The sequence below is a fragment of the Lutjanus erythropterus genome, chromosome 16, assembly GCF_056507025.1.
Source record: "Lutjanus erythropterus isolate fLutEry1 chromosome 16, fLutEry1.hap2, whole genome shotgun sequence".
NCBI lineage: Eukaryota > Metazoa > Chordata > Actinopteri > Lutjaniformes > Lutjanidae > Lutjanus > Lutjanus erythropterus.
Window position 1 is genome coordinate 32,185,261 of NC_139332.1, and position 14,777 is coordinate 32,200,037.

General features: G+C 40.1%; 1 protein-coding gene across 3 annotated transcripts in view; it reads right to left on the reverse strand.

Moving 5' to 3' along the window:
• Positions 1 to 14,777, reverse strand: part of pvrl2l (PVR cell adhesion molecule related 2 like) — a 477,835-nt gene that overhangs the window by 230,614 nt on the left and 232,444 nt on the right. For all 3 annotated transcript variants that reach the window (XM_084739745.1, XM_084739744.1, XM_084739743.1), the window contains exons 5-6: positions 7,697 to 7,814; positions 6,902 to 7,050 (exon numbers count right to left, since the gene is read on the reverse strand). In XM_084739745.1, coding sequence (XP_084595871.1) covers positions 6,902 to 7,050; positions 7,697 to 7,814 — 267 coding nt within the window. The remainder of the gene's footprint in view (positions 1 to 6,901; positions 7,051 to 7,696; positions 7,815 to 14,777) is intronic.

Genomic DNA, 14,777 nt, shown 5'->3' on the forward strand with positions numbered 1-14,777 from the left:
AATTTTATTATATATTTATATTAAGTCTTCAGTTGATCACGCGAATCATTGAGTTTGCAGAACCAGCCCTCACTGACTAACACTTACCAAAGCAATGTTCTTGTATGTGAAAACTACCTGGCAATAAATCTTCAGACTGATTCTGAGTCTGTACTGTGAGTGAAACAGGCGCGGGAAATGTGACACACCAAGGCTACTGGTGCTTTGTTGGTCTACATGACAGGACAATGACATTTTTCGACACTGTTATGTCTGCAGATGACTTCTAAATGTTGCAGGGAGGAAAAGCCAAGAGAGGAGGTAGCACATGTACTTGATGCTCTTTGTACAAATCAGCCTTCTGCTTTTTTTCCCCCCTGTACTATGCTGTTGCCATGGAAAACTGTTTGACCTGTGCACACGCTCAGCAGGGGTGTCTCAGCCATATGGAAAAATGCCACAAACATTTACAAACAAACTATTTCATGGCACAAAGTGTCAAGTCATGTTTAGTTTAGTGGTTTATCTGCTGAATTTATTTAAAATTCTAAAAACTTAAAGAACGTATAAGACAGACAGGCAGCATCATGTTTCAGTCAGCGGGTGTATTAATAATTTGTTCAGAGGTTTAACATCTTTGATTAGTAACTCACATGTTGCTGAGTGAGTCTTTCAGCCGTGTATATGATCATTTTTAGAAAGGTGAGTCAAATGATGCCAGCCGTTGCAGACTGGCCATCTGGAGTATTGGGTGTTTTCCTGGTGGGCTGCCTTCACATTTGGGCCAAAGCAGATGAAAAGGACCCTAAATAGTCAGTGGGCTTTGTGTTGTGATGACAGGCCCGGGGGCAGAGAGCTGCTGGATCGTTTTACTCTGAAGGAGGATGTCGTTATAGGTCATGATTCACCTGCTGTCACCACAACGAGAAGTTTTTTAAATGCATGTTTGTGAAGGTATTAATCAGACATGACAATACCTTATGACAGTATTGATCATAGACTCTGGAGGAGCAATAGAATCATTTTTAAATTAATAAAATTATTTTTGTCTCATATTATTGACTTCTTTTGTAAGTAGCAGTGTAATGAGTGAGATAATGTGATGTATCACGGTTCTGCATCGCCTCACTGGGGTTTATTTTGCAATAATGACCTGGTCACTGTACATTATCCTTTACTGATAAAAGGTTCATGTTCATTAAGGACGGACACATAAACATGTAAAATTAAAGGCAAAATTTGGAGCATTTGTCCCCAGAAGGGTTAAATATCTTACAGTATGGTGTAGTTGTTAAAGGGACAGTTCACCCCAAAACCAGAAAATACATAATTTTCCTTTCACTCTTCGTGTCTTAGTGGTATTTATTCATCCAAAATATAGTAGAAAAAGCTAAGCTAAGATAAGCAAAGCAAAGCTAAGATAACATAACATATGATAAACTAAGCTAAGCTAAGATATACTATGACAAGCCAAGATAAGACAAGCTATGCTAAAATAGGCTGAGATTAGATAAGCTAAGCTAAGACAACATAAGATTAGTTAAGATAGATGAGCTACAATAAGACAAGATAAAATTTGATAAGCTAAGCTAAAATAAGAGAAAATGAAACTAGATGAACTTATCTTACCTTAGCCAAGCTAAGCTAAGTTGTGCTAAGCTAAGATAGAACTTCTTGTGCCAGATTTTTGCTCATATACAGTAACATAAGAATAAAAACAATGGAATATCAAATATGAAGTGAAATATAAAATATTAAGTGTGTAAACAATAGACGTAAGACAAGTTAAGTAAAACATAAACTAAAATAGAAAGGTAGTCATGGCAATGACATTAAAAGTAATTTTGGCAGTGACAGTAAAAAGCAATAAAAAGTAATATGGAACTAGATAATGAGAATACTGACCTTGTTTAAATGAGGAAAAGCCACAGACCTCATTCTGAGCTGCTTTGTTTCTACTGTGGAAATAAAGTAGTTCCTTGATTTTGTGGTGAACTGTGACCTTTAAGACTGTTAATTACTGTTCAAGGCTCACATGTAGGACATTACATTTCAAGGTGAATGTTGGGTTAACGTCAACTCTGTCACTATTATAACATAAAATTACTATTTCAGTTTTCCTCTCGGCAACAATGGCCTCCCAAAGTTAATTTCAAACTGATCCATCTGGGTTTTGATGAGCTGGTCTAATTCAAAAAGTCCAGGGCCACAAAAGCAGAAAAGAATGGAGTCCGTCTTCCCGCCTTGACACTGACGTGAATTAAACATGGAAATTTTATAATGAAGTTTCTGTTAAGCTCATATTTAGAAGAATCGTATTCAACCTGAAGTAACACAATATGCATTTAAAAAGCAGCACACACTCACGCACACACACACAAAAGGTGAGACGATTCAGCACGGTTGAGGCGGCGGCCGTGTACAAATACAGGTCACAGCTTTGATTCTCACAATAACCAATGTCACTCTTATCAGTTAAGTTGTATCAACGCGTCCTTGAGCGACACACAAAGTCTCCGAACACTCATGGGAAGTCACTTTGGATGACGGCGTCAGCTAAAAAGGCACACAAAAAGCACTCTGCCACAAAGCGCTCCGTCAGTCTCGCCGGCCTCATTCTGGCGCTCAAATTCTATAAGTATAAACATGTTAAACCCGAAAGATTAAGCCACTGCGTTACTTTAAACCCGCCTTGTTATTTTACCGCGACGGAGCACAGGCAAACACCAAGAACAGAGATGAGGATGAATCACAGCCTGAGCTTTGCTCCCAGGTACTTGGCAAGATAAAACATCTATGAGTGTGTGTGTGTGTGAGTCCTCAAAAGTGCTCAAAGAATGTGTGTGTGTGCGCTTTGTGAGTAATGCGTGGACTCAGAGAGATGTTACATGTGTCTATAAAGGATTTAAGTGTGTTAAGCTTATGTGTGTGTGTGCTGGAAAGAGAAAGAGTACCCTCCGTGATACTTTTGAGTCAGTCACAATGCTACGCTTCCAGCGAGAACAGTAGCAGCTTAGCCACTTCTGAACCTCCCACACAGCCCTCCCAATACATCGCCTGGCTACAAAGCATCTTTGTTCTCCGAGGAGACAATTCAAATCTCCAGCTCCGATTTCCCACGGATTTTTCTAAATGTAGCTTTCTCTCTGTCGTTTGGCAAAAGAGTAGAAGTTTTTTTTTTTGTTGTTTAGTTGTAAAGCTCAACATGATGATTATTCAAACTAATCCCTGAGAAAAGAATCGCAGAAGAAGGAAGGAAGGCATTCTGACCAGTCAGGCAGACAACACTGTGGGAACACACACGCACACAGTGATAAAAATGACACTCTAACAGGTTTAGAGGCCTGACTGCTGATGTGCAGTGAGGCATTTCAGCATGCAGACATGTTGGTGCTTGTGAATGCAAGTGTGTGTGTGTGTGTGTGTGTGTTTGTGTGTGTGTATTTGTCAGATCAATGCGTGAAAGTGTCAGAAAAAAAAGAAATCCCCGACTGAACACCGTGGCAACAGCAGCCGAACCACCAGACTAACAGACGTCAAAGTTGAAGACCAAGCAGAGAGATCGAGAGTGCATGCAGACACGACCATCATACTCTGACCAGACAGAAGGAGAGATTCAAAGGTAAGAGAGGAAAGAAAACTTAAAGTTCCCATGAAGTCAGAATTCAAGTGTTTTTATCGTGTATTGATCTATATGTCACCTAAAGGCCACCACTGACACAAAAGTCATTTTGTAGACATTCTCAGGCATTTTACTTTTATTTCAGCAGTATTTCAGAGTCTTATGTCTAGAAAATGATTTGAAACAGTTGATGACTCATCCTGCATTCACAGAATTTCTAAATTTGCATCAAATGAAATGCTTTCTCGCTTATGATGTAGCGGAACATGAACGATGACTGATTTTTGTGAAACTGGATTATATTTTTGGAGGAAAATATTTTTTGGTTTCCCCTCTGATGTCCTGACTTTCCCGTTTCACAGATAGCTTCAGCTTACGTGTTGCTAAAGTAGCTAACTATCACTGTTAGCTGTTAGCTATCATTAGCGAGCAACAGAGCCAGGCTCAGAAGCCTCCATGACTGGTCACCACGATGAGCACAGCCTCTGTGACCAGCAAAGAATACAGTACAGAGGTTGTTTACAGAGTTTCCTGATAGAGACATAGCTTTAGATAAGTTTTTGCAAAAGTAGCTAACCATAACTGTTAGCTGTCATTAGCTCAGCAGCTTCCCAGTGAAGATGACCAGTCATCAGGACAAACACAACCTCTGGGACTGACATAGAATACAGTCCAGAGGTTGTTTTACAGAGTTTCCTGATGGAAAGATAGCTTTACTTGTTGTGAGAATAACTTAGGTAATCATGACCCGTTAGCTGCCATTAGCAGGCATCAGTGTGGGGCCAAGCAGCCTCCTGGTGAACAGGACCGGTCACATGGATGAACGCAGCCTCCAAGACTGACATGGAGTACAGTACTGAGGTTGTTTACAGAGATTCCTTGCAGAAAGATAGCTTTAGCTTACTTGTGCTAAAGTAGCTAACCATAACTGTTAGCTGTGGCTAGCGGGCAACATAACTGGGCTAAGCAGCCTCCCAGTGAACAAAACCACTGACTAGGACGAACACAGCCTCCTTTATGGACAGGGATGTTTTAGTTCCCTGATGGAAAGATAGCTTTAGCTTGCTTGTTGCTAAAGAAGCTAACTGTAACTGTTAGCTGCCATTAGCAAGCAACAGAGTCGGGCTCAAAAGCCTCCCAGTGAACATGACTGGTCACCAGGATAAACACAACCTCTGCGGAAGAGTCAACCAATAGAAATGCTGTCCATCCTTGTGTTACATCCAGGGACCGCTTTAGCTGCAGGTGTGACATACAGCGCTATTGGCCACTGTAAACTCCAGTCAATGTCTGCGATAAGTCTGTCCCTCAATGCCGTTTTTGGAAGAATTTAGCACTCAGCTAGCCTTATCATGGGAACTTTAAGAAGAAATAAAAGACAGAGCACATACAGCGCTCATGCTCAGGAGGTGTTAGTTCTCATTTTAAACAAATAGTGGATGCAAAGAACAGAAAGTGAAACAAAAAGAAGAAGAGAGAGAAAAAACAAACCTGTGCAAACTGGCTCACACCAACTTGAACCCCTTTGGAAGAATTTAGAAACCCTCCAACAATCCCAACACCGCCGCACCCACCACAGGGCCAAATTGCTGCGACGAGGGCCTGCTCTCAGACTCATAAAAACCACAATTCACATTTAATTTACGTCCAGCAGGGCTACAGTTTCCCGGTCGCAGCAAGGCCGCGTGGAGTCCGGCTTCAAGAGAGTGGTTTCGATCTGGAGTTATAAACATTTTGAGTTGGCCCTTGTCCTGCAATTTGGCCCTGCTGTGGGGAAAGGGTCAATCAAACGCCTCGGTCAGCGAGGAGGAAGACATGAAAAAAATCCAATGTGAAGACTGAGAGACACAGCATCCCTGCAGCTCTCAGAGCAGCACTGATCCCAGTGTGTGTGTTTGTTTGTGACAGAGAGACTCATGTTTGTGTGCATGCATGTGTGCAAGTGTATCTGCATGTCTGAAGAGGGATGTGTCCTGTATGTTCATGCAAAAGTCATGTACTGCACATGTGTGTGGCATCAGATAACATGTGTGACTCAGTGTGTGTGTGTGTGTGTGTGTGTGTGTGTGTGTGTGTGTGTGTGTGTGTGTGTGTGTGTGTGTGTAGGCAGTGATCACATGCTGCTTCACAAAATTGTCCTGTTGTGTTTGATGGGATGTTCCGCTGTGTGTTTTCATCATGTTTGCAGGTAAATACGCATGCATCTCTAATGTACTCCATGTTGTGTGCATCTGTACATGCCTCCATGCATGTACAGCATGTAGGTCAGTCCCTCCAGGAAGTTGCGATTCCAATAATGAGCGCAAATTCAACCAATCCCTGTGGATTCTGCAGGACTTTTGTTGCGCAATCACCGCAACTTTTCCACACTGGTTGGGCCCGAGCACTGACCAGTGCAAGGACCCCACTGGAACTTATGGAATTATCATCACTATTATTATTATTATTATTTGCCAGTCTGCTCCAGATTTCATGTACCTGATAAGAGCCGAACCTGAAGACATCTACTGGATATTATTAGGAATCATAGTCACAGCATCACCTACTGGTAACAGGAAGTAAGCCTTGTGTGACAATAATTACATGAAATCTTCACGGTGTAGCCTACGCTAAATATACTCGAACATAACACATGATTAGCGGGTGTTCTGTAGCGCCACCCAGTGGAGACAGGAAGTGAAACTTAATTCCATCCTGCAGTGTCCAAACACAAAACAATTCAAAGCCCAGCGACCAGCAGCGGCTGCCACACAACCCAATGTGCATGGCGGCGCAAGGGCCCGATCATCTCTGCTTGTAGCTTCAGTTGTATTTTTTTTTTATTTTGTTACAGGTACTGAAAAGAACTCAGGGTTTGTCCTTGTTATTGACATTTATCATTGCTCTGTGCACTGTTTTGACTGAGTTTGAGCTCAGATTTTGCTTCTTTTCATTCAGAAATAAAGCCTATGAACCTTTGCTCTGAGCAGAGTGTGGTTTTATTCGCACTGGACGAAGTTGTCCTTTAGATTTTTAATGAATTGTACAAAAATAAACCCAAACTGCAAGTTTTTGGAACAACTTTCACATGCCTCACAATTTTTTTTAGAAAAGGTGCCATGAAATGTGAAAAAATGTGGAAAAAAAAGTGGCATCTTAGGCTGCAACAATCCCAAAAAAGCCAGCAAAATCCTGGAGGGACTGGTGTGTGTGCTTGTCTGTGTGTGTGTGTGTGTGTGTGTGTGTGTGTGTGTGTGTGTGTGTGTGTGTGTGTGTGTGTGTGTGTGTGTGTGTGTGTGTGTGTGGTTTTGATGGACTCACCATAGACGATGGTGGTGATCTGGTGCCTGCTGGCCCCGTGCTTGTTTTTGACCTCGCAGATGAAAGTGGTGTTGACGGCGTCGTCCACCTTCCTCACCGTCAGCTTGTTGCCGTCCACCATCACCGTGTCCGGCAAAGAGCCCGACGCCCTGAAGAGGAGGAGGAGGGAGGGGAGGACAAATGGAAGGGAGGAATAACAGGGGAGTGAGGTGGTGAGGAACAGATTTGGTGAGATGGAAACATGTCAAGCAGGAGGAAATTGAGGAAAAAGAAATGGACAGGAGAATAAAAGACAAAAGAAAACAGAAGAACAGAAATAATGTAAGAAAAATCAGTGAAAGTACGGTGCGTTTTGAGATATTTGATAAAATAAGATAAAGCAAAAGAGAACCAAAAAGGCAAATCAATGAGAGAGGGAGAGGAGACAGAGAAAAGAAGAAAGATGGTAAGAGATTAAAAAGAAGAAACACAAGAAAAAAGAGACGGTCTGTGACTGCAATATTCAAAGCCAGCATTAATGCGAGCAAAATCACAGACATGTGAACAGCCGTTCTGTCTCCCTTTTCAATATTCACCAAGAAAACCATGCATGCACAACACAGCACAGCACGCCATCTGTCCATCAGGATGACATGTTAGAGGCCTTTGTGTTGATCAAAAAATTACTAAGAAATGATCATTAAAGGAAAGACTGTCGTGCACAATTCTGTCGTCGTGATTATAGCAACAATTTATCTATGAGGAAGGTGGAGGGAGGCGGATCAGTTGCACAGACGGACGGAGGGTGATTCTTACGCGGTCCAGGTGACGGTGGTGGGTGCGGGGTTGGCGTTGGCGAGGCAGAGGAGCACAGCGTCTGAACGGCCGACATACCAGTTGTTGTCGTAGCCCTCTATGGATACAGAGGGGGGGTCTGAAAGAGAGAAAGAGAGAAACAAAGAGTTGATAAAGATTACTGAATTAAACAAATGTAATTGACCCTTCTTGAGGTCCAAGAACAGTTAAGTGAGCTTGGTGCCTCGGTCAACTTGCTCCTTTTCCTGTTTCCTGTACTTTTAAAATTTGAAGATGGTCAAAAGACGACGCCTTGAGGAGACATTTAGTGACATTTTATGTTGGCTGATGTTAGCAAAATGCTAAGCTAATGATGGGTGCAGAGTACATAAAATGAGACTATGGCCCAGTTCCAAACTAGTCCCTACACACTCTCACTCCGTGACGAGTCTGGCACTGTGGCTGTGGAGGGTTACTTAAATAAGGGAAGAGGGTGTAAATAAACCAGCAGTTTTTGGGACTTCCTCGTCTTTCTCTGAGGGAATCACCGCCGCCGCAGCTAGCTCTCTTCTAAAACAGATTAGCTTAGCTCTTATCCTGGCGATCACGATCCAGAGTCTCTGCACTTCCTTTTCCATGTGTTGCTTTTCACCAACCAATGTTTGCTTGGATGTAACTTTAGCTTCTCTTTCGTCGTTCAGCATTAACACGTTAAGTAACTTTTCATATTTCTGAGCATTTTACAGGGTTCTCCTTTTGAAATGTGTCAGATGGAAAGATTAAAACGGCAGCTGAAGAGGTACTTCTCAGCTGACTCAAGGAATTTAGGCATTAGCATTAGCTTACATTAGTTAGCTACAGGTTAGTGAGTCATAATTTTAGCCGACAAGATCCACGGTCGTCAGCAAGAAATGAGAACCTGCTTTTGTTTACTTCTTTGTGGAAATGAAGACAAATCTCAATCCAATTTCAATGATAAATCTGCCCCAATTACAACTGTAAAAGGCATGTGCAGTGTGGGAGCTTGACAGACATAGCAACGGTAACCAAGGTGGGCGTGGTCAAACACTTTGTTTGTCAAAAGCTAACCAAAGTTAGTGTTTATAAGCCCTAACTAACTTTCTAGCTTAAGTAGGAGGAGAGGAGGGTTCCAGGAATATTTGTTAGCAGAACAAGAGATGAGTCACAGGATATTAATAACGCTAACAGTAAAGTTTCAACAATGTCAGCTTTGTTTCAGTCAAATAATGTTTTTTGTGCATTTTTGCATGTCAGATGGCACTAATACCCATGATCCTCAGCTGTCATTGCTATTGAGAAGAAGTCAGTCTGTGGTAAAAATCAGAGCTGTAACATTTTCAGTATACCTCTGTGCTCCTTGTAGCAGTTAGGGGAAAAAAATACGGCACTATAGTTGCCAGATTCGTCCAAAATTGGCCCGGAATCCAAAAATGAAATAATCTGGGCTGCAGATTGTGCTATCAGTTTTCTCAACAGAGTAATCTTTAGCCTCCACCTGCAGCACATGGAGCAGAATTTTAAGCTTGGTGATTGGATGTTTCGAACTGAAAAGCTCCTTGGGAGTCATACTTTCTTCTCCTTATGTGTGGTTTTGTACTCAGCCTTGTACCTCTGACTTTTTATCAAAGACACACATTTTCTAACACAGTTGTACTGATGCAAAAGGAGAATTTCATGTCCATTCAAAGCTTGGAGGAGCTCCAGCTCACACTGACAGTTTATCTGCACATTTTTAAAATGTAATATAATGCCTTTTAAGAGGAAAGTGCAACAATCTTTTCAAAAATAACTGAATGCATGTTCGTGCTGGACAATATGTTTTAAATCAATAATAATATCAGTATTTTTCTGGACATTGGATTCAAACATAAAATGATCTAAATATAATAATCAACATGTTCAGTGTGCCTACATGAAGCCAAAAAAGCTTCACCAATCTTTAAAACAGTCCTTATATAACTAAGCTTGTTGCTTTTATTAACAATTTGCTTAAGTATTTAATTTGTGTAAAATGATTAAGCAGCACACAATACTCTCCTCCTCTCTGAATTCAAATTCTCCTCATCTGTTTTTGTCTCTTATTAAAACTTATTAAGTTGTTAAAGTTCATCAAATTTGCAGTAAACTCCTGCTAAGACAGGCAGATTTATAAAGTCTGATCTGCTCCTCATCTCAGTCGATGTGTGTCACATATTGGCTGAAGCAGGGATGGGAAGTATTGTTTAAAGGGACAGTTCACCCCAAAATCAAAAATACATATTTTTCCTCTAGCCTGCAATCCTGTCTATCCATCTAGATTTTTTGGGCGTGAGTCGCAGGATTTTGAAGATATCAGCTGTAGAGATGTCTGCCCTCTCTCCAATATAATGCAGCTAAGTGGCATTTGGCTTGTGATACCATGACGCAGTTACACAAGATAATCCACAGACTTTGTCGTGAGCAGTTTCATGTAGGACCTACTTTCTTTTGCAGGAGAATCTACCAGAACGTTTTTTCCTACCAGGAAGAAAGTAGTTCCTACATGAAACTGATCACAACGAGGTCTGTGGATTATCTTGGATAACCGGGTCATGATTTCTGGAAAGAGACACTGGTTTTGAAGTTTTCAAATGTATTTTTTTGATGCTTTGAGCACCACAAGCTGAGTGCCATTTAGTCCCATTATATTGGAGAGAAGATGTTTGTTTGTTTTGCTAAAGTCTTAAAGTGAAACTTAAAGTTTCATTCTTATTTCAGTTAACTAAAAGTTCAGTTAACTAGTTTAATTTTTAATTTAGATTTAGAAAACTTTATATCATTCTTTTTTTTTTTAAATACCTGATTCTGATTGGTCAATTACAGCATAAGGTCTGATATTTCTGTGGAGGAACAATAAAATCATTGTTAATTCACTAAAATATTTTTTTAAATTAATATTGTGTCAAAGTTTAGATTTTTTTGGGTGCATAACCACGTAACAAGCAGGAAAATGTACAATGAGCAGGTCAGTATTATGAAATAAAGCCATAAAATCATTTTAGAATTTATATTTTGTGTCATGTAAATATGTGTCAATTTATTTTATTTTTTATTTTTGGTAAATCAGCATGTAATAAGCAGTATAATGTAAAGTGAAAAGGTCATCTTAATGAAATAAATTGTGACAGGACGATGCAGGTTATATCACAATAACGACCTGCTCACTGTACATTATCCCTCACATAACAGACCGTTGCTATGGACACAATTCTGATCATGGAATCTGGAGGAGCAATAAAATAATTTTATATCAATTGAAGTTTTATATAACTTTTAAATCAATATTCTGTGTCAAATTACAGATTTATTTTGTTCAGCAGCCGTGTAATAAGCAGGATAATGTACAATGACCTCCATATTTCTTAAATAACAAGCTTGGCTGAGGCCAACCCTCACAGTTTTCCCAGGAGACTCCCGCTTTTTAATGCCCTCTCCTCCCAGGATCACAATTCTCCTGTATTTCTCCTGATTTATGACGAATTCACACACTGTTTTTTTCTCCTTTGCACTATCACAACCTGTTTCTGTCTCTGTACAGTGTTTATAAGCCCTGAAAGTCTGCCGTTTCCACTCGAACAACAGGAGAACTAAACAAACCAGACTTTCTGGAAAGAAGAATTCATGTTACTTCAGGAAAGTTTTGAATGAAAGGAGCATGCATTTAGTAAAATCTGATGTGATCGTTCTCTTTTAGGGGCAGGGGAGACTTACTGTTGCAGTGTATGTATTAATTTGTTTTTTTCATACTTTAAAAGTTACCAAAAATGCAGGAAACAAAGTCTCTGAAACTGATTTTTTTTCATTTTGAAATCTTTCCTACTTTTGAGATTTTGGGGTTTGGCGAGTAGGGCTCAGACACCAGTTGGAGAAGCATCTTTCAGTCACATGAAGGGGCTGTTAGGAGTTAGAGGACTGATAGTAAACAGGATGACATCAGGCTGTCTTCATGAATCTCTGCTATTTTGAGACGTCTCATTCATCTCTGTCAAGATGTTGCACAAAAAGTAACCTCAACACGAGGCAAAAAAAAAAGGGATGCCCTTTGTGTATAGGGATGTGTGTAAAGTTGTACTGTAGTAAAAATGTCAAGAATAAGGAAAAGAAAAAAACCCTGCTACCTTAAAGAGCACCCTTCACAGAAATCAAGGCGCTGTGATTCCAGGAGGATTCTAAAATCAGCGTTACTCTCAAAAGAGTCTTACGTTAAAGTGAAGGCAAACCAGAGCTGACGTGTGTAGGAAGTTAAAACATGCGGAGCACGAAAGCTCGGCTCCGTTTCCCTTCACCCGTTTCATGTTCGAAATCTAAAGACGGAGCGAGAGGCACTGAAGAAGAAAAAGAGACAGAGGGAGGAGGAGTGTGAGGACAGTGTGTGTGAGCAGTGAGAGACAGAAGCAGCAGGACAGGAGGGCAGGAGGACAGTATGTGGTGTGATGTGTGTTCCTCCTACAGAGCTCTGACCTATAAAAGCTGATCTGAGTTACACAGCAGACAGGAGACGTGATCCTTCACACCATCGCTAAACTTAATGGTCGATTTCTTTTAGTGTTTAAGGGACGGGTTGCATCAGGTACTTATTGTATTACATTCAGCAGATGGCGGTCTGCATGCCTCCAGTTTGAAGAAGCAGCAGGAGAACTGGTTCTTACTGGTTTTAACAGACGACATCACATCAACCCAATCCTGGCTCCCAGCCAGTGGCTCCCTGTGCGTTTTAGATTTGATTTTAAGATTTTACCGATCACTTCTGAAGCCCGTCTGGGTTTCAGAGCTGAAATGTTGACCCCTCGTGTGCCAGTCAGGGGTGGAAGTAACTAATTACAAATACTCAAATAATGGAGATTAAGTAGTTTGTTTGGGTACTTACTACTTGGGTACTTTGAATTAATATCCAAACCTTTCATCTGCATTTTAATGTCACAGACGGACCAATGAAAACCAGGACAAACAAATAAAAACCAAACAAAACGCTGCGGCAGCACACATGATATTCATGATTAATCATTAATCAATTGATTGCTATTAGGAAAATAACTAATTAAAAATGTCATGGCGCCTCATTTGACATCATTTTGTGTGGTGGAGCCATTTGTTGAATAAGGAAAATGAACTTAAAACTAAAGTTTTGAAGTTTAAAATGAGAAGAAAATGATAAATTAAAATGAGTAAATAAACATGTTTTCTATCTTATAAGTTATCAATGATTCATTGATTATTAGCATATTTCAACTATTGGTTAAGGAAAATGCACAAAATTTGCAACCCCAGTTTGGAGAGGTGACTGTGACATCAACGGTTACATGAGTATGCTTCTAACATCAGTACTTTTACTTGAATTTGAGTAATATTTTAGCAGCATGGCAGTATTTGTACTTGAGTACAGATTTTCAGTAGTCTTTCCACCACTGGTGGCCTACTAGCAGCCTTAGATCCTCGATCGCACTTTTCCCATCAGGCCCCTCGATTTTGCAAGGAAGTGCCCGAGTAGGTAAGACTCGCAGAATCAGTAACATCTTTTATATCACTTCTTCAAACCCGTTTTTATGGACTTGCTTTTATGTGATCTTGTCTCTTTTCAATACACTTTAATCTTAATCTTTTATTTGCACTTATTTATGTTGTCATTACATTATATTGTCTTATTTCATTCCTTTTATTTATTTATATTCACTAGACAACATCATGTAATTTTCTTGTTTTTCTGTTCTTGTCTCTTTTACTGCTTTGTCTTATTTTTACTATGTTTTAGTGTCTTTTGCTTTGTGACTTAGTTTTACTTCAGTTTTAGCTTAATTTTTTTTCTTGCCCCAGTTTGGCCTAATTGTGTTGGCCTTCTGTTGTTATTTTGCCTCCTGGGTATCCTGCTCGTTTGCTTTGTCTGTCAAAACACTTTGTAAACTCTGTTTTTAAAGATGCTATATAAATAGAGCCATTAGTGGTGTAGGACGCTAAGCAATGCTCTGCTGTGGGCAGCAAAATGTATTTTAGACACCTCACAAAAACTAGTTAGTTTAAAGGAGAGGTGTGTCAGTCCCTACTGTTCAAAAATGAGCACTGCAATCCAAATAGTTAAAAAGAACCATTAACGGTGTATTAAAAAGGTTGAATCCTCTTCTAATCCACGGACGTTGGTTGAAACGAGTTGGTTATCCTTTTCCCCTCCTACTTCAGAGTCAAAGCTCAGGCAGATGGTCTGCAGGAGTGCAAGACGAGCGAACAGACCTGTAACTGGGCAACTGTAAGATGATCAGCTGTTTATAACTGTCAGTTGTCCATCAGTGTAAAGTTAAGCCCATTATCCTGAAAACAAAAGCTCACTGCTCTGAAAATACACACACTGGAGTCATGCATGTGCACAAATAGACCTCCGGTGGTGCTCGAGCAACTGCCCTTCATGTCTCTGACTACAAAGATTTTCCTATTTGTTTTTCTATTTTAGTTTAAATTTAAGTTTCATAAATTTGGGCCCATGGCATCAATTCTCAATTAAAAGCAGGTTGTAATATCCACAACTGCAATTACACAGAGCCCAAAGTGACACCTTCACAATGTTGGTTTTGTCAAACCAACACTCCAAACCTCACAATTATTTTAAAAAATACATTACATTTATAAAAATAATTAAAAGGAAACGCAGCAAGAATATTTGATTAAAGCTGTCAGACGAATGCAGTGAAGTGAAAAGCACAATATTTGCTTCTGAACTGTGGTGATGTAGATGTACAAAGCAGCATAAAATGGCAAAGTTCAAGTACCATACTTACTTGCACTTGAGTAAATGTATTTGGTTTAATTCCATCACTGGAAATAAATATATCTAAGTAAGTAAAAGAAGTGCTACTATGTCTATCTGCCATCGGTTATCGATTATTGTGTGACTTCAGTATTTTACAAGATTAGTTCGGATTCTCCAAAGTCACACAACAATACAAACAAAGAAGCAAATGAAGGCAGCAGTAGAGCAGTTCTCTCTGTAAAAAACCCTGATTTTACCAGAGGAGTCTGTTAGAGCAAGAGAGAGCGATATTTGGCAGTGGTTTCCCGTTGGTAAAGGCTGTATGAC